The following is a 27,050-nucleotide window of genomic DNA, read 5'->3' on the forward strand; positions in this document are numbered from 1 at the left end:
AACATATTAGTGAACCAGTAAAACCATGAAATATACGTGCTGTATTGAATGTTCAAATAGAGCCCATTTCTACTTTACCCTGAAGAGAGATCTGTGTGAACTATTGACCAATATGCAAGGGCTTAGTGGTAAAAATCCCAAATTATTGGAATTTTATTAAAATAAAAAGCTTTTCATGAATTTGTATAAACATGTGTTGGAGCTTAGGGCGATGTGGAAGTGCAGAGGGAGGGGAAGCTGACAGGAGACTTAGTGAGATACATGAAGGATGGAGGAGAGACTCCATTAGTCAGTGTAGCAATGTATAAAAAACATACCCTCAAGTCATATTTTTCCTTGTTTTTCAATTAAATTTAAATTAAACGAAATTGTTATTTAATGAAACAAGAAAGCACAACATAATTTTTTCCTCAGCCCACATAACATACTTAATTTTTTTTAAGTATTTAAAGCAATAAGGATTCCAAACCTATTAAGGCATTTATGTTTCACTTTAGAAAAATATCATCATATCCAAAACTTTATTTTTATTGTTCCCTATGTAGTAGTTATTTTGGTGCTACATACACTTTCAAGTTATTCTGGCATAATATGTAAATTCAAACATTTTGCTTGCAGGAGAATTCTTACATGTTATGTTAAATGTTCAATAGGCAGCAAAATGTTGTTACACTGTATTATTTGAAGAATGAATTAATTATGAAGACTAAATACATTCCTTTGTATTTAGATAATTTATTTCTTTAAAATAACTCTGGATTTCTTTATCATGATCTGACTGTCAATTTCAATAAACATTTATATAAATATCTAAATTGAAAGGTCTTATTCCATCAAGTAATTTAATCATTCAATGATGTTATAATTTTTTCCAAACTAAGATATAAGTATTAAAAATGAGGAACAGACAGGAGTATTATAAATTTCCACAGTTTTATTAAGAAAGCAAAATGCAAAAATTTTCCCCACTAGAAATGTGTGTGGAATATATAAATATATAAATGAAAAACAATTTAGGAGAGTCAGGCACAACTTAGCGAATAAACAACAAAAACACATGGTGCTAATTTGAGTTTTTGAACATTGGAAATATCTGTTTAAGAGTTTCCTGTCTTCTTTCATATTCTGGGAATTGTTTTTTCATCATCCTATCCCAGATGGTCAGTGCAGCTCCACCCAGCGCATGATCACAGACAATGATGGTGGGGAAGGCAGAATTTTGGAAAAGATGCATTTTTTTTAAAGTTATATTCTCATTTCATTAATGTTGAACTTTCTGCATTACTGTATGTTTCAAATAACTGCTTGAGAATATTTAATATCTTTTTTATTTTACCATTTAAAGCAAGAATGCTCTCTTATAGTAATACACTGAGATATTATTGGTGCTTTGAAATTTTATGCATTTAGTGTCATAATTTGTTTACTACCAAACAACCAAGTTTCAGGCCTGTGGTGCTGAATGTGAATGACAGTCCTTGGAAATTTTGACAGAAAGAATAATGTTATATGCAAAGACTTTAACTTTTACCTTTGAGAGGTGGTGTCACCTTAGACTTTCTTTGCTTGGAGGGGGTCAGTAAATTCTCACATATATTAGAACAGCTACAATTTTTAAAATTCTTACTAAAAAATAAATTAATTTTAAAAGAAATCTTGTTAGATTGAAAGCTTACCATATCTTCTTTAGTAAATAATAAAAGTAAAAGTGTGAATGTGTTAGTTACTCAGTCATGTCTGACTCTTTGAGACCCGTGGACTGTAGCCTGCCAGGGGTACTTGAAAGCCTTCATTTAATGTCCAATCAAAAAGCATGAAACATAACAATAATATCATGCACACTTAAATGATAAAATTCCCAGATACATGGAAATTAAGCAACATATTCTTGAAAATCCAATAGGTCAAAGAAGAAATTAAAAAGGAGATTAGAAAATATCTTCAGAAAAATGAAAATGAAAACACAACATACCAAAACTTACAGAATGCATCAAAAGCAGTTCTAAGAGAGAAGTTCATAGCAATAAATATCTACATTAAAAAAATAGAAAGATTTCAAATCAACAACCTAACTGCATACTTTAAGGTATTAGAGAAAAAAAGAACAAACTAAGCCCAAAGTTAGCAGAAGGAAGGAAATAAAAAAGATTAGCGCCGACAAACAAAATAGAAAGTAGAAAGATCAACGAAACCAAGAGTTGTCTTTTGAAAAGATGAATAAAAATGACAAACCTTTGGCTAGATTTAAAAAAAAAAAAAGTGAAGAGCCAAGTACAATAAAATCAGAGTAAAAGAGGAGATGTTATAACTCTTGCTACAAAAAATTTCAAAAGGATCATAAAAGACTACTATGAATGCTTATATGCCAACAACTTGGATAAGCTAGAAGATATGAGTAAATATCTAGAAGCATGCAATGGCCAAGACTGAATAAAAAATTTGAATGGAGTTAATAACAAGTGAGAACATAATCAAAAGCTTCCTAATGAAGAAAAGTCCAGGACCAGAAGGTGTCATGGTGAATTCTGCCAAACATGTGAACAAAAATTATTTACAGTTCCTTTCCTGAAGATAAGAATGGTACCAGTAATAGTAGCACTTGTATTCTAAGCAGCAGTTAACAGTCTAACACTTTTCCGGTTAAGCCCATCAGGCCAAACTGCCAAGCTGATAGAATGAATGGAAAGTGGTTATGTGTTGGTAAGCGAAGTAGTGGAGACTGCCAGAATTTTCTCTGTAATCACTGACTTTCCAAATTAATGTATCTAAATACTGTGAATTTTATTTCCTTCATCCAAAAAATTAATGTACATAATATATGTCCAACTATATGTATGTGAAATATATGGGCAAGTATAAATGTAAAGCTTCAATATTCCTTCTTTGGTATTCTTTCCATTTAAGCCCTCAAAAGAATGATTCACTTTCACTCTGTGTGTTCATTTTTCTTGTCACTCCAAACCACCTTATGCAAATATTCTAATATGCTTCTCTCCTTGAAGGAAAACTTTTTTAAATATCATAGTTTTTTATTTATTAACTTATTTTTATTTTTCTTGTTCACTTTTTTAAAAAAGCTTTAAATGTATTGTTTTTCATACAGGCCATCTATTATTTTTATGCATTTAACCAGATGGAGGATGAGCCATACCTATGACCTTTGATCTTTTATTAATGTAACTGATTATCCTCACTTCAAGTCAAAGAAAATGCATGCTCTGCCAGTGCTCAGAGCCATAAGTAAGAAAAAGTGACTCTCTTTTGTTAAGGGAAAAAAGAAAAGAATTTCCGCTTATTTACCTTGGCAAATGATTTTTGCACCGTTTTCCGAACCATTTGAATGATTTAAAGTCACCTGGCTCATTACCTGAAATAAATCAAACCGCCTCTCCTGCCATCTTCAGATAACATCGCAGGACCTTGCTCATACTGACTATTCTCTGTGCGACCTACAATATATTCAGTCTCCTCACATTATTTCTTACTTATTTCAGTACAGAGACTTCATGTTGGGACGTTTCAGGGAAAGGTAGAATAATGAGGCCCATAGAACATAGCAAGGCATACAAAAAAGATTAGATAGAGACAGAGTGATACTATCAGGAACACGGTACATCGTACTTAGCATATACAAAAGACAAAGGATCACAAAAATGAAGTGAGGACAGAATGAGGCAAGGAAAATGTATGTATTTATTCTGTGCTGCAAACAGAGAATGCCCTCTGGCTCATTTTGTGTTTTTAGTGTCCACTCAGCAAACTTTGTGAGCATCCAAGTCCTGTGGGAATCTTGCCAAAGAAGTGTTGCCGAATCAAGACTTAGGCATAAAGCACTGAGTCATGCATTCAGTGTTTGTATTGCGAACGAGAGCTATTTTAGAACTACACCTATAGACGCTTATAAAGCATAATTGCTGTTCCTGTTGACCTAAGGGGAATGAGAGGTGAGAGAGAGACAGACAAGGACAGAGAGAGAACGGGTGGGGGGCGGACTGTGGCTGTGTCTGTGTGCATGCGTGTTATGGACAGAGCGCTGTGCCCAGGAGCTTGAAATCACCAGATAATTATCTGAAGATAATGTCCCCCAGTGTTGTGTGTCTGCTGGGTCCATTCTAATGGTCTTTTCCACCCGTGTAAATTTTTACTTAATGGGACAAGGATTCTACTTTAAATTTCGGTCTAAACCGTCTAAAAATGAAACTTACAAATTTTATTTTCTTGGCATTTTCAAACCATGTCTTAAATTGTTTTGCTTCATAACAACTTTGGAGTGATAGTATAGTAGTCTGGGGATATCTTAATCATGAGACTCCACTAATGAAGAAGACACAATCCTTGTCCTCCAAGATCTCAGGATACTTGGTAAAGAGAGCTGGAAGAGAATGAAGGTGAAGTGGCCTCCAGTGGTGCCTTAGATGTGGCATACCAAAGTTTTCATCCAATCAGTGGATATCTATGAGTTATATGTTCGTACATGAATGCTCAGGAAATATTTGTTAAATCATTCAGTCTAATTTCAGCCACAGATACATCAGCTAATTATCATTGTTCCCATTTCAGAAGGTTAGGAATTTAAAATTTAGAGTGTTTCAGATGCCTTGCATTAGATCATTTGGTTAATAAATAGGGAAATAAGTTTTAAACTGAGGGACTTTTTTGTTTGTTTAGTTGGTTTTTCTCCAACTGCAGTGCAACAAATGATCTCTTGCTTCGGATGAGATTGGGCAATTACTTGAGAACACCATCACCTTGCCCCTTTATTATGCATGAAAGGATTCCTCAGTTTACAACCAAAGATAACACTGATTTAAAAACTCGAGCAAGAAAAATAGGAGCATAGAAGATGCATGAGGTTTCATAAACATATGAACGTGGTTAAATAAGAGGAAAAATATTAAACAGATCATGTAGTATTGAAGTAAAGAAATGTAAGCAGAGATAAGATGAAAAGTGGAGTAGAAGTTGTCAGGGGTTGGTTCTCTGTGTGACTGTATCCAAATTCAGGGCAGTTTTGTCTTTTTGGAAGTCTACGAAATAAAGATGATCCCAGTCACACTGATTGGTAATCAGAGCTTGTCTTTCCCACAGTTGTATTTACCTGGATTACAAAATCATGCATCCACAGAAGATGAAATCAAATGCTACCTACTAAAATATGTCTCTTACTTTCAGCAGTTTCTCTTAAGACATAATTAAGAAGAAACATGGATTCACTGAAGTTTGTTCCAAATCCCAAATCTTGTAGTGAAGCTGATTAGAGTGCTGTATCTCTCACGCAGAAAAGAAAATGTGAAAGTGTGTGTGTGTGTGTTTTTTACAAAACATTTATTGTTAAATAATACAATGAGGACCACACACGTGTGCACGCTAGGTCGCTTCAGTCATGTCCGACTCTTTGCAACCCCAAGGACTAAAGCCTGCCAGGCTCCTCTGTCCGTGGGATTCTCCAGGCACAAATACTAGAGTGGATTGCCATTTCTTCCTCCAGGAGTTCTTCCAGACCCAGGGATCAAAACTGCATCGCCTGCGGCTCCTGAATTGCAGGCAGATTCTTTACCACTTGAATGACAAGGGAAGCCCAATGAGGAACACAGTGAAATGTAAATGTGTATATGTGTGTAATTGTAATAGTAGCAGATATTCATCAAAAAGTGCAAATGACTACTCAAAAGATAAAAAAATCATGGATTAAGATTAAATTTATGAATGTAACTTCATTTAATCTAACTTTAATTATTTTATTTAAATATATCTATATTTAAATACGCTTTATTTAACATTATGGTGGAAAAATATAAGAAAAATCATTTCAAATACCAGTAAAGAGACTAACACACACTGTTTGCTTTGTTCTAAGTGCTTCACAAGTAGTGTTCAGTCTAATTTTCACAACAATCCTTTTTTTCATTAATGTGAAAATTGAAGCACTAGGTGTGAATTGCCCGGTCACACAGTCACCTGAGGTACATGTGGGACTCGTGCCTGGCAGCATGACCTCCCTCCTTTGCTACCAGGCTTTCCAGACTCCCTCAGACCAAAACTGACATACAGTTTACTAAGGAAAACAATGCTGAAGCTCCTTTATATATTTCATATAAATGGATTTGGTGACCTGATTTTAAAGGTAAAGTCTCTCCATGTCACTAAATACTGAATACTACTCTGGCAGTGAGTGAGGCAGCTATCAATATGCTATCAATAGTCGGTCTATTTATCTAGTTTAACCAGCTTAATTTAAGAAACTGTTTATATGATTCATTATTTAATGACTGGCTGAAAAAGATAGAAATCTCAATGGCTTTACTGTTAATGCCAATTACGATCTTAGTGACTCTGTTAGTAATGTGTACCTACAGGATGTAGTACATGGCTTTCTTTGTGGTTTTTTGTGTGTGAAATATTTAAAAACATTCATTCTATCTGTATCAACGGTAGTTATAGAAATGTGCTTGTATTTGTTAGTCCCTCAGTTGTGTCCAAATCTTTGTGACCCCATAGACTGTAGCCCACCAGGCTCTTCTGCCCGTGGTTTTCTCCAGACAAAAATACTGGAAGCCATTCCCTTCTTCAGGGGATCTCCCTGACCCAGGGATTGAACCCAGGTCTCCTTCATTGCAGGCAGATTCTTTACTATCTGAGCCACCAGGGGAACCCATAGCAGTGTTCTTACAAATGCTTCTCATTTTGGAGTTGGAAAAAATCAGTATTCAGAGACCAGTTTTTCCACTTACTAGGGAGTACATACATAGACAAGCATTAAACCTCAATGTTATTATCTGTAAGCCTCAATATTATTATCTGTAAAGTGGGTGTAATATTAGGTTTATATAAGATAATTGTTCATTCATGCAGCAAATATATATTGATCCCTAGTCTGTGCAAAGCACTGACCTAGGCGCTATTATATAGCAGATAAAACGAAAAATCACCCCAGGACTCAGGAAGTTTGTATTCTACTGTGGTTAGAGAGCTAATAAATATTTATGACTACTTGTATGAATATTTAACATTATCTAAATAAATTTTAGATAATGCGTATAATACACTTACTGAGTGCCATGTAGAATATACGAAACATCATTGGTTGCAAAACCAGGAATTATTATTATTATATTTTATTGCACATATAAAGCTCCTATGTGCTAAAGAAGCAAATAATTGTGTGATAATGATAAATTGTTTTATTGTGATAATGATAAAAAAAGATTGGGAAAAGAAAGAGTAGTGGCATCCAGCTTCTAACTTGCAAAGTATTTTAAATGGAGACATTTGAAAAAGAATGCACATTCTTGGGATTTATACTTTGTTTTTGATTTGTGAAGACAAAGCAGAGACTCCTAAACAAAGTGGTTTTCCACTACTACCCTTTTTTTTTTTACTTTGTTTTTAAAAGAAGTTTTTATTTTCACCTGTAAAATAGAAAGTTATGCACGAAATTTGAAAATTTATTATTGTTTGTAATAATTATATATTTATTATTTATGCTACCCTTTTTTAAACTCAAGCATATGCATGTTTAAATTTGGTTGGCCTGCTTCACTTGAGAATGTAGTGTTGATGACATTGAAAAATCATTAATGAAGCTCCCCTCCCCAGGCCCACCAGCAATTTACATTTCATAAATGAAATCAGCAGCCTGGAAAACTCAGTGCTACATACGAATTGGCAGGCTGTCTGCTTCAACCATTCAGCTTGGGGATTGTTTGATTCCGTGTTTCTGCAGTGCTTATGTGTGAAGCCCAAAAGAAGGGCTCATGTGAAAAAAGTTTATGGAAATCAGATATTTTTCTTATATAACAATAATGGTAAAAATGTTTTAGCAGTCTAGATGGGGTGAAAATAAAAGTTCCTGTTCTCTCTTTCTAACTTCCAGACTGCTGTCTTCAGCATCAATCACTGCCCTTAGTTTCCTGAAACTTCAATGAAACCTTTTGACTAAACTTAAAAAAAAAATGTATATACATATATACATATGTGTATATATATACATGTATATATACACACACATATATAGGGCTTCTCCAATGGCTCAGTGGTAAAGAATCTGCCTTTAATGCAGGAGACATGGGTAGACATGAGTTTGATCCTTGTGTTGGGATGATTCCGTGCAGGAATAAATGGCAACCCATTCCAGTATTCTTGCTGGGAAAATTACACTGACATCAGAGTCTGGTGGTCTCAGTCCATAGGGTCACAAAGAGTCAGACATGACTGAACACACATTATTATAGACATATATATATTGTTTTTATCAAACCAGTCCATCCTAAAGGAAATCAACCTTGAATTTTCATTGGAAGGACTAATGCTGAAGCTGAAGCTCCAATACTTTACATGATGAGAAGAGCCAACTCATTGGAAAAGACCCTGATGCTGAGAAATATTAAGGCAGGAGGAGAAGGGGATGACAGAGGATGAATTGGTTGGATGGCATCACCAACTCAATGGACATGAGTTTGAGCAAGCTCCGGAAGCCTGGTGGTCCATGTGGTCGCAAACAGTTGGACTCAACTGAGTGACTGAACAGTGTATACATAGAGCCAACTCACTGGAAAAGACCCTGATGCTGGGCAAGATTGAAGACAGAAGGAAAAGAGGGTGGCAGAGGGTGAAATGGTTAGATAGCTTCACTGACTTTACGGATATGAGTTTGAGTAAACTCTAGGAGATAGTGAAGGACAGGGAAGCCTGGTGTGCTGCAATCCATGGGTTTGCAGAGTTGGACACAACTTAGTGACTAAACAACAACAATAACATATATACATAAAATAAAATATATCTGTGTATATAAGCCATATATATCTAGTTATCACTTTGGTATGACTAAGAACAGGCATCTATATATGACTCAAAGACAAGCTTCAGTAAAAATGCCATCTACAAAACAAAGACACTGAGTTCATGGTGACCAAGTAGCCGAATAAAAGAGATGTTCACCTTAGAAATACTCACCTATCAATTCCTGCTTTGCATATTCAAGGGTAAAATCCCAGTTGTGTAAGAACAAAAGAAAATTACCTTGGGAGGTGCTGCGATTTAAGTTCATGAGCATAATTTTAAAATAAGTAAGTGTTTTCTATATGTTACTCTTAATTCTCTGATCAGTTTCACATTATTTTCTCCATTTCAGCAATGACAAAATTGAGACAAGGTTTTAAGTTATGCCCAAGGTAACAAAACTAAATAAATGAGCTTGCTATTAAAGCTAGATTATGCATCCAAGAGCCTTCTTTCCACACTTAGCAAGAATTCCTAAGTTGTACGTTTATCTTGTTAGTGTCTACATAACACCAAAAGTTACAAGTTCCAGCATCATGAGAGGGTCCATAGCCCCGCACATGTTGAATGATGATAAGGCATTTATATAATTATAAAATTATAAAATTTCATGAACAAGGTAGAAGTTGGTTCTGATTGTACTGTGCACATAGCTGATAAAAATATTCCCCACAACTTTTATTTTTTTTAGAAGGTCTTTTGACAAGCATCAAGGCCAAAATGATTCCATTTCAAGAATAAAGTGGCAATGTGATTGACAGGGGAGAAAAACAGGTGTACAGTGAGAAGCAAAACTTTCAAACAGACAGTTCTACATGATGAACAAAATGCCTATGGACCTCACCCTAGGACACTGAATTTTTCTTTAACTCTACAACCATGAGATTAATCAATTTCTTCTATGACTACAGATACACAGGAGGGAGCATTTCATCTTTTTACATATCTTTTTGCTCTATATTTCTTTGCCTATATTTGTTTTGTTCAGTCATTCATTCAACAATATTTATTGATCATAACACCACCTGTTAGATATTTGACCAAATGCTGATATTTGAGTAATAAACAAGACACAGCTCGTGCCCTTATGAAACTTAAAATCTAACGACAGTATACAGACAATAAACAAAAATTAAATTAAAAAAAATGTATAACAAAACTTTATATAACATTAAGGAACATAGGAAACATTAAAATAGTGTATGGGATTTCCTGGTGGCTTATAGGGTAAAGCGTCTGCCTGCAGTGTGGGAGACCCAGGTTCGATCCGTGGGTCGGGAAGATCTGCTGGAGAAGGGAATGGCAACCCACTCCAGTATTCTTGCCTTGGAAATTCCATGGACAGTGGGGCCTGGTAAGCTACAGTCCATGGAACTGCAGAGTCGTACACAACTGAGCAACTCCACTTCTTCCCCAGTTAATGAATGTATTAACTAAAAAAGAGAAATACGTGCCAGGGAGTGTGGACGTGCAATAATAGTACTGATAATCACTTTTCACAGGATGTGCATTCAAGTGTTACAGGATGTAGGGTGTCAATGGAAATGTAATAATTCTCTATTATAGACAAAGCAAATGAGCTTTTTAAAAAAAAATTGTAGCTTTAGAAAATAGACCCTATTAGGCTAAGCCCTAAATAAAGCCAGTTAGCACTATGCCTGACACAAAATTTATACCCAGTAATAGCCCAACCACGAGCTCAGTTTTTCTGCTGTTTGAAAGGAGGAAAAATTGTAATGCACCAGAACCCTTCCCTTAATCAAAACAAGAATTTATGCCAACAAAGGAGAACTCTGAGACTGAGGCAAAATTGTTTAAATAAGGGAAAGGACTGGGGAATATGAAAATATACAGTTATTACAGTGGTTGGGAAAGTATCATGAAGATAGCTCAAAACACTATGTATTTATCCTATACTTATATTAAGTTAGAATGCAGAGTTTCTAGACAAATGCCATTGTCCTAGGAAGTAAGAAAGGGCAATACTTAATTTTAATGAGTTTATATTATTATACCAAAGTTAAGCCCATTTTTTATTTTATAAAATTAATAACAAATACTAGTAAAAATAATAATTATACCAGTTTGAAATGATTAAATTAACCACCAGGTGGAGCTCCATGAATTCAATGTATATTTTCAAAAATAGAAAATTGCTTAAATTGGTCAAATTAGGAAAAATTGCAACATATTTTTTTCCTGAACAGTTTTGGCTAAGTTCCTTATCTGCAATGCTTTGAGAATTTATGAATCATAATAGATGGTTCTTATTGAAGACAGAATGCCAAATTTCTTGATTAGTATACTAAACTTTTCAGTTTTTAATAGAAATTTAAATCAAAGTACTTTTGCTTACGTTACTTTATAGTTTATTTCAAATACATATTCCATTTATATTGTTTAAAGTATGAAACTATAATTAAAACTGAGAACAAATGAGAAAAATCTATTAAAGCCTGCCTATTATTCCATTTAGTACTGATTTTTTTTAATGCTTATTTTTTTCCAATTTGTTTGTTTTACCCCAGAACCTGAAATTAAAAAAGATGAAAAGATGTCCAAAGCAGGTAAGGAAGCCTTGTAATATTTACTTTTTAATGTATATTCTATTTATCATGAACAAGGCTGATGTTATGATCAGGCTGTCCAAGGCTGAAAACATTGAAAAATACTTGTGTATTTCATGTATTTTCATTGTCATAAGTAATAAACAGATGTATGCTAAAATTAATATGGGTTCTGTTTTCTGGTAGCAGATTTTAGTTGTTTGTCAAAGTATTGGACCTGTTAACATATGCTGTTCCTTATTTATCTAGTGGGCAACTGAATACTGTTTTCAAAGTGCTAAGGGGACAATCTGATTTTCAGAGGATGCAGCCAGATTGTGACAAATGCCTAAATCTTGCAATTGGTTGAACCTTATGGAATCGCCTACACTTGAACATATTTTACCTAAAAAACAGTAGTTTCATATGGTTTAACATGAAAGTTCAATCATTTTCTCCCTTACTGTTCGAATATCCACATATTTTAGGAGAGGTAATCCATTGCATTACTGACCTTTAATTTGAAAATAGGAATACTTTTAAAAGAGACTTCCTGAAAATTTTTGTGAGAAAAGAAGACAAGAGATTAATCGGTCATTTTTAAGTTTGATATTAAAAGTTAGAAGAAGGAACATTATATAATAAAAGAAAGGAAGAAAACACTAAAATTCCTGATGAAAACTTCTTTTAATTACAATCTTTCTAGGGCTAACTCCATTCTAAATATTTTACATACTACATGAAGATAAAGATATAAAATATCTATATGAAGATGTTTATGAAGACATTTACACACCTGTATTTACATATGCAAAAGAAAGTTATATCTATATCTCTCCTTACAGTGAAAGTGATACAGTGTACATGCAGACATTCATATCAGTTCAGTTCAGTCACTCAGTTGTGTCCAACTCTTTGTGACCCCATGAATTGCAGCATGCCAGGCTTCCCTGCCCATCACCAACTCCCAGAGCTTGCTTAAACTCATGTCCATCAAGTCGCTGATGCCATCAAACCATCTCATCCTCTGTTGTCCCCTTCTCCTCCTACAGTCAATCTTCCCCAACATCAGGGTCTTTTCCAATGAGTCAATTCTTCACATCAGGTGGCCAAAGTATTGGAGCTTCAGCTTCAGTATCAGTCTTTCCAATGAATATTCAGGAGTGATTTCCTTTAGGATTGACTGGTTTGATCTTTCAGTCCAAGGGACTCTCAAGAGTCTTCTCCAACACTACGGTTCAAAAGCATCAATTCCATGGCACTCAGCTTTCTTTATGGTCCAACTCTCACATCTGTACATGACTACTGGAAAAACCATAGCCTTGACTAGATGGACCTTTGTTGGCAAAGTAATTTCTCTGCTTTTTAATATGCTATCTAGGTTGGTCATAGCTTTTCTTCCAAGGAGCACGCATCTTTTAACTTCACGGCTGCAGTCACCATCTGCAGTGATTTTGGAGCCCAGGAAAATAAACTCTGTCACTGTTTCCATTGTTTCCCCATCTATTTGCCATGAAGTGATGGGACCAGACCATGATCTTAGTTTCTTGAATGTTGAGTTTTAAGCCAGTTTTTTCACTCTCCTTTTTCACTTTCATCAAGAGGCTGTTCGCTTTCTGCCAAAGGGTGGTAGTCATTTGCATATCTCAGGATATTGACATTTCTTCCTGCAGTCTGGATTCCAACTTGTGCTTCATCCAGTCCAGAAGTTCGTATAATTGGTTTTAAAATATTTGCATATACTCAAGCACATTTTTACACCTTTTAACATCATTTAAGTAATTCTTGTTTCACCATTCCATGTATAGGTTAAATGTTAACCTGAATTATTTTCGTTTGTGTGAAAAGTGCTGCCAACATATCAAAAGGAATTAAGTGTTTTTGTATTTTTAATGAATGAACATAATCATTTGAGTGACTTTATAAAATCTGAAGGGCTTCCCAGGTGGCACAAGTGGTAAAGAATCCACCTGCCAAAAGACACAAGAGACACGGTTTGATCCCTGGGTTGGGAAGATCCCCCGGAGAGGGAAATGGCAACCCACTCCAGTATTCTTGCCTGAAGAATCCCATGGGCAGAGAAGCCTGGTGGGCCATAGTCCATGGGGTCACAGACTATGAGTGACAAAGCTGCAGCATAAGATCTGAAAGTATGCATTCTCTGGACGATAAATGAAAAATGAGCAATTTTAAACAGTGCAAAAAAGTGCATGATAGGGACAAAATGATACATTGAATCTTAACATCAAAAGTTATAACTGAGCTTTAGCTATATCTACAAAAAAGGAAAAGCTATGTATAAAAGTTGCTCTTCTGTTGTTAGCACACTTACTGGTGTCAGAGAAAAATTGCTAGTCAGTTAAAAGTTGCATCATATCACCCATTCCTATAAAGAACACTGTATTTTATGACTTATTTTACTTTTGATATATAATGGGAAAAGTAATATATGCACTATAAATGCTCTATTATTCAGTCAGTCAGTCAGTCAGTCAGTCATGTCCAACTCTTTACAACCCCATGGACTACAGCATGCCAGGCTTCCCTGTCCATCACCAAACTCTTGCTCAAACTCATGTCCATCGAGTTGGTGATGCCACCCAACCATCTCATCCTCTGTCATCCCCTTCTCCTCCTGCCTTCAATCTTTCCCAGCATCAGGGTCTTTTCCAAGAAGTCAGTTCTTTGCATCAGGTACTTTAGATTAAATATTTTTGTCTTTCTTTACGTTACATTTATTTTCATCTTCCTAAAAGGAAAGAGAAATCAGAACTAATGACACATTTTATTATAAAACATGACCAATTACCAATTTATTAACAACATACATTATGCTGATATCACTGACATATGTTAAGAACTGTGCTTGGTGAAACAAAGTTTAGAAGCAAGTGATGTTTTCCATCCCAAGAGAGTCTGACCAAGGACATAGACAGGAACTATTGAAAGATGGCTCTCAGATAATTAGTTACATTAGTGAAAAGTCTCTAGGAGTTTAGAGAGAGGGGGCATTCCTACAGTCTGTGCTAATCATTGAAACTTCAGGGAGATGATGGATTAAGCTGGGATTTTAGGAGTATGCAAGAGCATCTGAGGCAGGAAGGTGACTATAAAGCATGGTGGAAGCCAACTTTATAGCAGAAAAACATGAATTTTACTCTCTTGCCATTTGCTAGGGATGTGATTTAAATTACTTCATGTTTCTGAATTTCAATATTTTATCTATTGAGTCATTACACTCACTTGGTAGAGTTGTTATAAGAAATTGAGTTGATGTTTTCCATTTGGTTCAGATTCAGTAAATGGAAGTTATATTCAGGAGTTAGTCAGAGGCAGGGATGAGCGTGACTTGAGAAGAGACAGTGAGGAGAAGACCAAGAACCGAAGAAGATCCCAGGGGCCACAGAGGAACAGAGGATGCCAAGACTGCAGCAGTGACGTGTAGACATGTGAGCATGGTTCTGGAAATCTAGAAAACTGGACTTAGGAAACCAGGGTGAAAAGTCTGGATGATTAGAAGGTGAATGAGAAGAGAGTTGCATCCTAAGTCTTATAATGCCATGCAGGGTGTAATTCTACATGAAGAATTTTGAATCATAAATTAAACTCAAGAGCTATGAGAGTAATCTAGTATTGTAAAGGCAAGTGAAATTGATAGGGAGAGAGAGGCAGCAATAAGGAGGTGAATTGTTTACTTTAAATATTTTTTTATGGCCATGACTAATATTCTGTGTGGAATTATTAGGAATTAACTTTTTTAAAATCACAGGACCTAGCAACTCATTGAAAAGTACTAATAACATCTTGTTATACACCCTTTCAATTATTTTGAGTATATACAATCACAACCACACTCTAGTGTAATTAATATCACTACTTTTGTTAGGTGTCAACCTATTTCACAGGAAAAGGCTAGAAATTGATAACATTAGGTATATATATATATACACACACACACATTAGGTATATATATATATATATATATATATATATATACATTAGGTAGATATATAGATATATATATATATATCTCCAAGGTCTCAACCTTGAAAGGATGGGGAAGATGATCAGAGGTAGAAGTTGCAGAGGAAATCAGGTTGGGGGGAGAAAGATGTGCTAACAACACTGGGCAATAGGGAACTTTCACTTTGATTCCTCACACTATGTATCCATAAGTTTAGAGGTTTGGAGTTAGAAGCCAAAGCTGATAAGGATTTCTTCAAGAAACCGGAACTTGGCTAGAAAGGAGAAGAGAATGAAGGGCAGCTTCTTGGAAAAGAAAAAGAACAGGTCAAAAAGGAGAGTGTTCCTGGAAGATGGGGATACAGTGTATCAGCATCCTAAAGGCCAGGCACTTTCAAGAAAAAGCATCAATAGAAAAATCAATGGTCTTAATGTCACAGGAAAGTCAAGGGGCATGATAACTGAGAGAAGCCCTTATATTTAACAAAAACCTGTCATTTTATGACCACTTGAAGAGCATTTTTATTTTTTTATTGACATATAATTGCTTTATAATGTTGTGTTAGCTTCTGCTGTACAATAAAATGAATCGGCTGGGCTTCCCGGGTTGCTCAGTCAGTAAAAAATCTGCCTGCAATTCAGGAGACCCAGGTTCAAACCCAAGGAATCAGGAAGAATTCCGGGAGAAGGAAATGGCAACCTACTCCAGTATTCTTGCCTGGGAAATCTCATGAACTCCTGGCAGGCTACAGTCCATGTCGTTGCAAGAATCAGAGTGACTCAACCTACACCATACATACACATCCCTCCCTCATGGACCTCCCTTCTACCCTGCCCCCATCCCTCCCATCTGGATCCTGACTAGAGAGCATTTTAGTAAAGTGGTGGAAGTAGCAAGCAGCTTAGAGGAATTAATAAGAGAATTTATCAGTAATAAGTGGAAGTAGAACACCCCAACTACTTTTTTCAGGAGTTTGCTGTTAAAAGGAGGCAAAATACTATATTCCAGCAGGTGGAATCAATGAGCTGTGTTTGTCATTTTCATACTTGTCATAAGGTGGAGCATTCTAGGGAAAGGAGGAGCATGAAATCCAGAGGGAGATATTAATTCCAAGTGGCAGAAACTACAACATTTAACCAACAGAGTTAAAAATAAAACATCAACAAAAGATGGTAACATTTTTAAAAACTGAATCAACATTTTAGCAATTACTTATTTTTGACATGGCATATGGGGCTTCCCTCATGACTCAGATGGTAAGGATTCAGCCTGCAATGCAGGAGACCTGGGTTTCATCCTTGGGTCAGGAAGATCCCATATGATTAGGCACCAAATTCTTTGGTTTTACCCCCCCAGTGAAAATGATGGCAAATAGGACATCCATTTTATTAGGTAAGTGGAGAATAGCTATTCTTTTCAGGAAGAAATAGGCATTAATTATAAGTAGTAATGTAACTAAAACCAAAAAATATTTGCATAAGTAATGATTTTGTATTTATCAGGAAAATTAATATTCATAAACAAAATCTTCAGAGTTCTATTACTGCATTTCTAACTGCCTCATCAACATTTTCACATGCTTAATTTGCTTGCACGTCATTTTGTTTAAAAATTGAACTTAATATCCTTTACATTCTCTTTATTTTTTTTTTTTTTGTCTCAAAAAATGGAACTCATCGACTTAGAATTCAGTTACACTGACTTAAACATTTACAGCTAGCTTCTCCTTTTTCAGAACCCAACAAACAGGTAAATACTAAGTTGTATGTCTCCCAAATTTAGTCTCTCCTTTTTTCCCCTCCTAGTAAGATCCTAGTTCTAGTTCTTATCATCTCTCGCCTGAGTAAATATACAAACCATGATTTAATCATCGTGTTTCCATCTTAGCCTCAAAGATCTACCACAAGCCCACGCTAGTTACATTTTCTAAGTGCTATCTGTAGGGGCACAGTGTTAGGTACATTGCCATTGCATTATTCTGCCCCCAGCGTATTTCTTCATGGGGCTTCCATTTGTCCAATCTACCACCACAGCCCCACCACAAAGACATTTTAAAAAGATCACCAGTTCTATGAATTTTCATCTATTCAGTGATTTTTTAATATTCTACTCCCACTTCAGCTCCATATCAAAAGCATCTTACCTGTTTACCTTGCCTCCAATTTTGGCAACTTACTTTTCCCCCCTTTTCTCTATCTGTAAACACACACCATACAGTTCTCCAGCTTTGGTCTTGTACATGTTTTTCTCTAGCATATCATGTGATAGCCATGTTTGTTGAATGGATTTCTTCTAACTTTGTGTCTCAGCTCCTGTATTATCTCCACCGTGAGCTATGCAGTCTTCTCCTTCTCAGGGGAGACAGAAAGTCACTCAAAAGCCACCACAGCTACAACAAGTCACCAAAATTATCCTCATGAAAAGGGAGGCATTAGTTAATATTTTTTTAAAATCTATTTTTGACATATGTCTAGGCTTCGTGGTATAGCACATGCAGAGATAGTTTTTTAAATGTGAAAGACCAACAGAGGCAGGATGATATAGAGAGAGGAGCTCTGGGCCAAGAGATTTGGAGTGATTCACAACAAATCACAAGTTCCGAGTCTTTCATTCTTGCTGTTGTTCAGTCGCTCAGTCGTGTCCAGCTCTTTGCGACCCCATGAACTGCAGCACTCAAGGCTCCTCTGTCCTTCACTGTCTTCAGGAGTTTGCCCACACTTACGTCCATTGAGTCAATCCTACCATCTCATCCTGTGTTGCCCCCTTCTCTTGCCCTCATTCTTTCCTAGCATCAGGGTCTTTTACCATGAGTTGGCTCTTTACATCAGGTGGCCAAGGTATTGGAGTTTCAGCTTCAGCATCAGTCCTTACAGTGAATATTCAGGACTGATCTCCTTTAGGATGGACTGGTTGGATCTCCTTGCAGTCCAAGGGACTCTCAAGAGTCTTCTCCAGCACCACATTTCAAAAGCATCAATTCTTCAGTGCTCAGCCTTTTTTATGGTCCAACTCTCACATCTGTACATGACTTCCAGAAAAAAAGCATAGCTTATTAAATAGAGCTCTCATCAACAATATATTCCTTGCTAATCTAACAGACTTACTGTTAAAATCATGTGATACAATGTATGTGAAAGTGCCTTCAACAGCTATGAAAGCAGAAAAAACCATGATTATCATCTATACCCTTGATATTCAAAGTGAAAAGTGAAAGTGAAGTCTCTCAGTCATGTCCGACTCTTTGCGACCACATGGACTGTCGCCCACCAGGCTCCTCCATCCATGGGACTTCCCAGGCAAGAATACTGGAGTAGATTGTCATTTCCTTCTCCAGGGGATCTTCCCAATGGGTGGTTCACAAAACAGCATCAGCATCACCTGGTTGCTTGTTAGAATGTAGAATCTTAGGTCCCATCAATAACTGCTGGATAAGAATTTGGATTTTTAGCAAGTCCCAGAAGTTATTAGTATGCACATTAAAATTTAGGAAAGACTGTTACAGAATTCATAGGCATCTATGATTGCTGTTATCTCCAAGAAAGAAATACATCAATCTTCTCTCCAAAACTTAGCTTATACAAAGTGCATATGTGTTTTTGAATGGTTGCTTTCTAACTAGCAACGAGGGCCTCACACTTTCTGAGCACTGGTTGGCTTAGGTCATCCAGGAAGTGACTAAACAGTCAATCATTCCTTTCTCCCAACACCGCACAGGCAAATGGACACTGCTTGTAATACGCATTCATTTGAACTTAAATAAATAAACTTAATAATTAATAATAATAATAAATAACTTAATAATAAATAAACAAACTTATAAATAATAATAAATAAATAAACTTTAATTTTGCTTGAAGAACATGAATGTCAAGGTAAGCAGTCTTCTTGTTTTACCAGCTGGCTAAGATATTGACACAGTGGGTGAATGACTCAGTCAAAGAAAACAGGATATCGTTATATCTATCAGTTATCAAAGTATCTCTGGCCTATATCTTTTAAAGAACTTAGTTACAATTGGTTACTGTATTAATTTATGTCTATCATAATGTTATATAAATATATTTCAGTATCTTTTTTAATTTATCATAGTGCAGTAGATCAAAGCTAATACAATTTTTTTAAAGTAGTGACAACATTGATTTTTAAAAAGAAGAAAAACTTAATGAGAAAGACTAGAAACAATGTGTTACAGTCAGGACAATGAAGATATGCTAACACAAATAATAAATTTATACCCAGGCATTGCTATCTCAAAATGTCCTTTTATTTTTTCCCACATCAAGAAGACAAAAAATTCTACTGTAAATTCTTGCGGGAGGAGGCAATTATTGTCTTTCAGGTTAAAAAAAAAAAGTATTAAAATTATGCTGACATGGAAACTTAACTAATCACTGATAAGTGGCATTAGTGATAAATACTTCTTAAATATCCCTACAGACAAGCATGCAAATGCAGTAGATCAACCATTGTTCCTACTGTAAACTAATATTTTTTGAGTTGTCAAGAGGTATGTGTCATTATAATATTCTGAAAGGGATTATTACTACAAAGAAATAATAAATCAAGAAAGTTGAAATAATTTTTTACCATGTAAGTTCAAGGACATTTATTGAATGCCAATTAATCCAAATCCTGGAAAATGAAAAAATAACCAATATTGGTGGAACACTTAATGAATCAAGAGGATTTAATCATATACATGCATAATACAATCAGTTCTATAAAATCTTGTGACTTAGGTTTCATTATTTTGCTCAGGTTACAGGCAATGTACCGGAAATAAAAATGAAGTGAACTCCCAGGTTACAAAATTCACAGGTGGGATGACCTAGCTTCTTTCAACATATTAATGATGACCACATTCATATACTAACTTGATTTCTATGGCAGTGAGCAGATTACTTACAATTTCACAAGTTGTCCTATTTGACTTCAAAGTAACATAAAATATAGTTTACCTTCCTTTTGCCGACACATAACAGATAAATTAGGTTGGCCAAACCTGAACAAACTTTTTGGTCAATTCAACATAATCGTTTTCTGCCAAATTTCGAGCCTCAAATACAGTATTATCATTCTGTTCTCAGTAAAACATAAATACAGATGATGGAGGCAGTGGTGGAAAAAAAAGAGTGATGGTACACCTATTTTGAATTGAAAGCCTAAAGCAATTGTTAGATAAATGTGGATGATGCTAACTGGTAACAAATTGGGGTAGTAGACTCTGTTCCTTAGGGCAGGAATTTGTTGGTTTATTTCATTTGTACATGTGTCTGAAATAGCTCCTAGCACATAGTAAGAATTCAGTAAATGTTTTTGAATGAACAAATGTAGTAAGAGTTTAGTTGTTCAGTCTAATGGACCTGGAAGCCTGTCTCCTAATTTGTTAAAATGAGAAAGTGAGTTCATGAGGGTTACTGAAAATGTTACAGTATTTTATTGAAAATGCTTAGCCTGGGTCTGGGCACCTGTAAACATTTAGTGTGTTAGCTATAAATTATGCTAATAAGTACATGAGACAATTTTCCAGAATTAAAATCTGATAGTCTTTTAAAAATCAGAGATTTTTTTAAGTGATTGGCTTTCAGATAAGCAATTTTTATTTTGTGGAAAAAAGATATAACCATTTTCCTGTTTGACCGTTGGATGTTGACCACTTCTGTATTAAAATCTACTCTTTTTCATTTATAATAATGACTTGAGTACTGTAGTCTTAAGTTTTCCTGGTGAAATGTATTTTCTAGAGATTGGGAGATGAAATATGTCTTGACCAATTCAATCAATCAAGCACAGTCCCATTAGTCACTTCTGAATCAATCTGTGACAGGTACGATTTTTCTCAGCTGGTTGAAAGATTCATGCTCCATGAATCCTAGGAAAGGCCTCTCTATCAGGACAAAAAAGAAGAATAATGATGGCTTCACTTAAAATTACTAACCTCTACTTATGTGTTAGTGTAAACAAAGCACCACTAATTAGATATTTCATCTTCTTTCGAGATATTTCTACAATGGTATGTATTTTAGACTCCTTAAAAAGACATAATTTTTAGTTTTTATGTTTTCTTCAGAAAGATTTTCTTCCTTCCGTAATTTACGGTAATAAAGAAGTGCTCTTTTTGCCCTTTATGTAAAATTTTCACTGAAAATTCTCCTTCCCAATTTCAACCCACTCCAAAAACTAATTGGGAAAGGTGGTAGTAATGAGATTTGAATTGAGAGCCTTAAGGGTGGCAAAAACAATTCACTGATGAAGACTTTATTACTTGCCCCAGAGGAAGCTGATGATCTGTTTTTCTAAATTAAAAAAAAAAAAACTCGAGAGCTTTTTAGACACTTGCCTGTTAAGAAGTCAACTCTATTAGAAAGATTTCTAACTCCAGGCTAACTTGTGAGTTACTCTGATAGAATATTACAAAATTTACAAAAAAAAAATCAGTTTTCCCCCATGTTAATATATTGCTTAGCTTATATCTTCTTTGCTATTCTAAAGTATCCTAGTTTTATTAATTAATTGAGCCTATCCTCAATCTCTTTTTGACCCAAAACATCTTAAGAAAGGAAAATGAGACTATTTATGTGGGTATAGTCAAAATGAAATATTAACTACTGTCTCTTCTGGGCTTCCCTGGTGGCTCAGAGGTTAAAGCGTCTGCCTGCAATGCGGGAGACCTGGGTTTGATCCCTGGGTTGGGAAGATCCCCTGGAGAAGGAAATGGTAACCCACTCCAGTATTCTTGCCTGCAGAGTCCCGTGGATGGAGGAGCCTGGTAGGCTACAGTCCATGGGATCGCAAAGAGTCGGACACCACTGAGCGACTTCACTTTCTTTCTTTCTTTCGCTCTCTTTTCTAGTGTCACATCCCTGGTTTCAGAATATAATATTCTAGAGTTCTGGAACTGAAACTGATACGAACAATAACTAACATGGCAAAAGTGATGGTTCCTTTGAGGCCATGCCTGCCAACTTCAAACAGGCCTGTCCAAATTCAGACATTTTACTGTGTTCTCCTCACAAACCCTCCACCCCTAAACCGTGCCCTAATCAAAGCCCTGATCTTTAAACTAAGGATTGAATCTCACTGACCTTACATCATAATGAGGCTCATTTCTTACTGTCTTATTTTTTCCCCTAAGACCCACTTAAAGTATCAGGATGTAATGAAAGGGTGTTTAGGGTAATATAGTTTCAGTTCAGTTCAGTTCCGTCACTCAGTCGTGTCCAACTGTTTGTGACCCCATGGACCGCAGCACGCCAGGCCTCCCTGTCCATCACCAACTAACAAAGCTTACTCCAACTCATGTCTATCAAATTGGTGATGCCATCCAACCATCTCATCCTCTGTCGCCCCCTTCTCCTCCCGCCTTCAATCACTCCCAGCATCAGGGTCTTTTCAAATGAGTCAGTTCTTCTCATCAGGTGGCCAAAGTATTAGAGTTTCAGCTTCAGCATCAGTCCTTCCAATGAACACCCAGGACTGATTTCCTTTAGGAAGGACTGGTTGGATCTCTTTGCAGTCCAAGGGACTCTCAAGAGTCCTCTCCAACACCACAGTTCAAAAGCATCAATTCTTCGACGCTCAGCTTTCTTTATAGTCCAACTCTCACATCCGTACATGACTACTGAAAAACCATAGCTTTGACTAGATGGACCCTTGTTGGCAAAGTAATGTCTCTGCTTTTTAACATGCTATCTAGGTTGGTCATAACTTTCCTTCCAAGGAGTAAGCGTCTTTTAATTTCATGGCTGCAGTCACCATCTGCAGTGATTTTGGAGCCCCCAAAAATAAAGTCTGACACTGTTTCCACCTTAACATGTACTAAATGCTGGGTCAACACTTGCTGAATGAATGATTGAATAGTTGAATAATTATGGTGTAATAATTATGGTGTGATATCATTGCTATATTAAGTTCTATGTTAAAAAAAGACTTCAAAGTGATTCTATTACTTCTCTTGACTTTCTTTATATTGCTTTTCCCTTAACTTCCTCTAATCTCTCATACCTGGTCTTGGAGCAAACAAAACATTTGCTGCTGAATAGTTTCACCAACATCACTTTAATCTCTTTTGAACATTAAGAAGTAAGTAGGACTCAATGGGTCCCTCACCACACATTTGAGGCAAAATATAAACTATTTAGGAGGCATTGTGAGAACAGAATTGTCAGAGATAGGATGCTTGAATAACTGAAAAGATTCCATAGAAATTTATTGTTAGTACAGCTTCAAGAAGTTTAATGAATTAATTGGTGCCTAGAAGACTTAGAACAATGCAAAGCCAATGAAGCTGGGGAAAAAAGTGTTTCTGTATATAAATTTCTCTGGATTCATGTATCCATAAAAGTACATAACCACAGTAGACCTTAAAGAACTTTCCAATACTATATCAATATACTACTTTTAAATTTAAAGGATGCCATGAACAATATTTTACTTCTTGTCTTCCATAATGCATTTCTCTCTATTATAAAATAAAATTATTCTGGAAATTTAGTTTCAAGTGTTAAAGGCAATTCTTGCTTACCAAATGGTTTCTAGAAGACTAAAAGCTTTTTTTAAAAGCCTTAATTGTATTTTGTTTTCCTGATTTCTGGCACTACATAAATAATGCTAACTCTCTGTTTTCATTAAATCTCTAAAAATATATTTGTGAATATTAGATAAATAATACTGTATTTTTGTTTCAACCAAGTAACTATACATAGTACATTTGATAAGTTGGTTGCCTCTGTAGGAAAAAGTTCATATACAAATCAGAGATTTCCTTTTAGGGTTTTGCAGTGTATTTTATATATTTAACATTTGTACTTTTCCATTTTAATTTTGATAATTAGAAGTTTAAAAATGTATTGAAACGTAGCGAAATAGTGACTTCTAGTAAAATGTAATAGGATCTTTGAACCGATTCAGGCATACATAAAAGTCCTTATGACATTTCCTTGCCTCCTCCAAATGGCTTGTTTATTCAATATATATAGCATAAAGTTTAGATATTAATCTCCAAGTCAATTTAAAAGGCAAAGTGCCTGTTAAGTAGTTCTTTGGGGCTAAGATATATATCTACAACAGAACCATTTTCTGCTCTGTACTAAACAGCTGTGTAAGAGATATATCTGAAACAAAATCACTGGTCTTAAAAACAAGGTTTGTTAATCTGCCTTATACTTACAAATGTGCTTCCACAGCAGAAGATCTATCAGGAATTGAGTAAACAGACTTACTAAAGAGCAATAAACCTAAGAGGAGTTACTGCTGCAACATTTCAGGTTGACCATCTAAACTATGTCACCTAGTAAAAGTGATCTACTATTTAGATTTAAATTAATATTTAATGTAAATATATTATTTAAAACCTGGATGGTATCTTAGAAATCATCTAATCTAGCTTTCTACATTTATTTTCTTTTTGGAAAAGGAGAACCAAGCAAATTAAATGGCCATGTCAAGGTTCCACAGTAAATGAGTGTCTGAATGAGAATTAGACCCAACACTTAAGATATATTATCACTGCCTGTTCCAGTGTCCTACAAAATATATAGTTTCTGATTGTGCTAGGTCAAAATTTTATTAATTTTGTCAGATGTTACTTTCAAAATTCCTTTATGTGTAGATATAGATAGGCTATTTTTTCTTTTATGTATATAATTTTTAAATGCTGTGATTTTTATCATTCATGTGTCTAATATTTTAGAATATGTTGGCTCTTGGTTTCCTTTTACTTTTTTCTTTTTTATTTGTTGAAATATAACCAATTATTCTTTTAAATATATGCATTGTAAGGGTAGAAATAGGAAATACTGCACTGACATGTTGTTTTTAATACAATTCAGTATATTTAGAAAATATAGAAAATATAAAAGCTACAATAGAAACAGAAAAAACTAAAATCTCCATAGTGAGCAGATATATTTATGTCTGTATATACTTATTATATTGCTGCTTACTATTTGAAATGTATTCTGTGAATGTGGAGTCAATTACTACTTCCATGAGAACATCAAAGTTACAATGATTTGGCTTTCTTTGTAAAAATAAAATATTCTTGTTTTATACGAATTTGATTTCACATCACACTTTCCAGATCTCAATCACAAACATTGGGAATATTGCTGTCATCTACATTGAAAAGTTGACATACTACAATCAACATAAGCATGTTCTTTTTTTAGCTTATCCGTTTATGTCTCAGTCGATGGAAGGCTTTCTCTGATTTTAATTAAACTATGTTTGCTGAAATATAACATACACCACTAGCTGGAATTCAGAATTATAAAAAAAAAAAATAGCCCTAGTTTTCTTGTTAAAGGAATGCTATTAACAAATGTAGTCATGGTTATCAAACAATGGTTCTCAAACTTCAACATGTGTCAGATACACCTGATGGGCTGGCCTACCCCTAGAGCTTATGATTCTGAAGGTCAGGGATGGGACTGAGAATTTACATTTTTAAATTCCCAGGTGGTGTTGCTGTTTGAAAACCGCTGCCTTAACAGAATTCTCCTCCAAAAATCATTCTACACTTGTCCTTATGTTTATTGCAGCCTAAATATGGACCTTAGGAAATATATAGGCTTAGACCATGTATAAACAGACATTTACATGCATTTTATTCATTCATATACCTGCAAGTGTGTTTGCCTGTGAAGTATCATCAGACTTTAAACTGGTATTATATACTGTTATAGCTGAATGTATAAGATCAAGAAAGCAGGAATGTAAAAGAGCTAAAGAATATTTAGGACTGACATTAGCAAGGTGGTGATACAGGAATTTCTAATGTTCATTTCCTCTCAAGAAACTTCAAATCGAACAACTATCTGTGAGTGAAAATAACTTCACAAGAGCCAAGGATTCTGGGTGAGGGATTAAAACACCTGAGTGAAGCAAAGAAATAAGTAAAGATACATTGAGGAGTATGGGAAAAATAGATCCACCTTCCCTGCACTCCCCTTCCCCAAGCCTGGGCAGCCCATCCTCATAGGAGGAGAGTGTGATGAGTGGCCAGTCTCACCACAGACCCCAGAGTTGGTCTGAATAATCAATAGGATTTGGGCAGATGAAGAAGGAAGATGAATGTCCTAGACGGTAGATTGTGCTTAACAATGATCATGATATCCTAAACATAATGTTGGCACATAAAGGGTAAAAGTTGTGCAACCATATCAGATAATACTTTCTGAGGAAGAGATAGCTGAACCCTAATTAAAAAAAAAAAAAAAGGAGGGAAGAAAACTCTGATAGAAAAAAATCAAGAAATGGAAATGTTTTCATAAATTGTGAGATATTCCCTTTATAAAATGTAAAGTGGATGATTCAGTATCAAGATGTCAGTTCTTCCCAACTTGATCTATAGATTCAGCGCAATTTCCATTAAAATCTTGGCAAGTTATTTTGTGCATGTTGACCAAGTAATTCTAAAGTTTACATAAAGTGAAAGTGAAGTCGCTCAGACGCGTCCAACCCTGCGACCCCATGGACTGTTGCTTACCAGGCTCCTCTGTCCATGGGATTTTCCAGGCAAGAGTACTGAAGTGGGTTGTGTTTACATGGATCAGAATAAAATCCAGAATTGCCAAAACAAAATTGAAAAAAAATGAACAAAGCTGATGGGCTGACACTACCCAACTTCAACACTTACTATAGACTGCAGTAGTAATATTTATATTTCTTTCTCTACCTTAAGTAGTTTCTTTATGTGCATATGCTGGTCAGTACTTGCTGAAGACTTGAGGGAGCCTTCCACAAATTCCCGACTTTATCTC

The 27,050-nt window shown here is 35.3% G+C and overlaps 1 protein-coding gene across 1 annotated transcript in view; it reads left to right on the top strand.

Annotated features, from left to right (window-relative positions):
* The window catches only part of LOC122685286 (triadin-like), a 158,820-nt gene that overhangs the window by 113,733 nt on the left and 18,037 nt on the right, over positions 1-27,050 (top strand). Inside the window, exons 13-14 of the mRNA XM_043889889.1 lie at positions 11,307-11,345; positions 20,047-20,106. Coding sequence (XP_043745824.1) covers positions 11,307-11,345; positions 20,047-20,106 — 99 coding nt within the window. The remainder of the gene's footprint in view (positions 1-11,306; positions 11,346-20,046; positions 20,107-27,050) is intronic.

Source organism: Cervus elaphus, chromosome 28, assembly GCF_910594005.1.
Source record: "Cervus elaphus chromosome 28, mCerEla1.1, whole genome shotgun sequence".
Taxonomy (NCBI): Eukaryota; Metazoa; Chordata; class Mammalia; order Artiodactyla; family Cervidae; genus Cervus; species Cervus elaphus.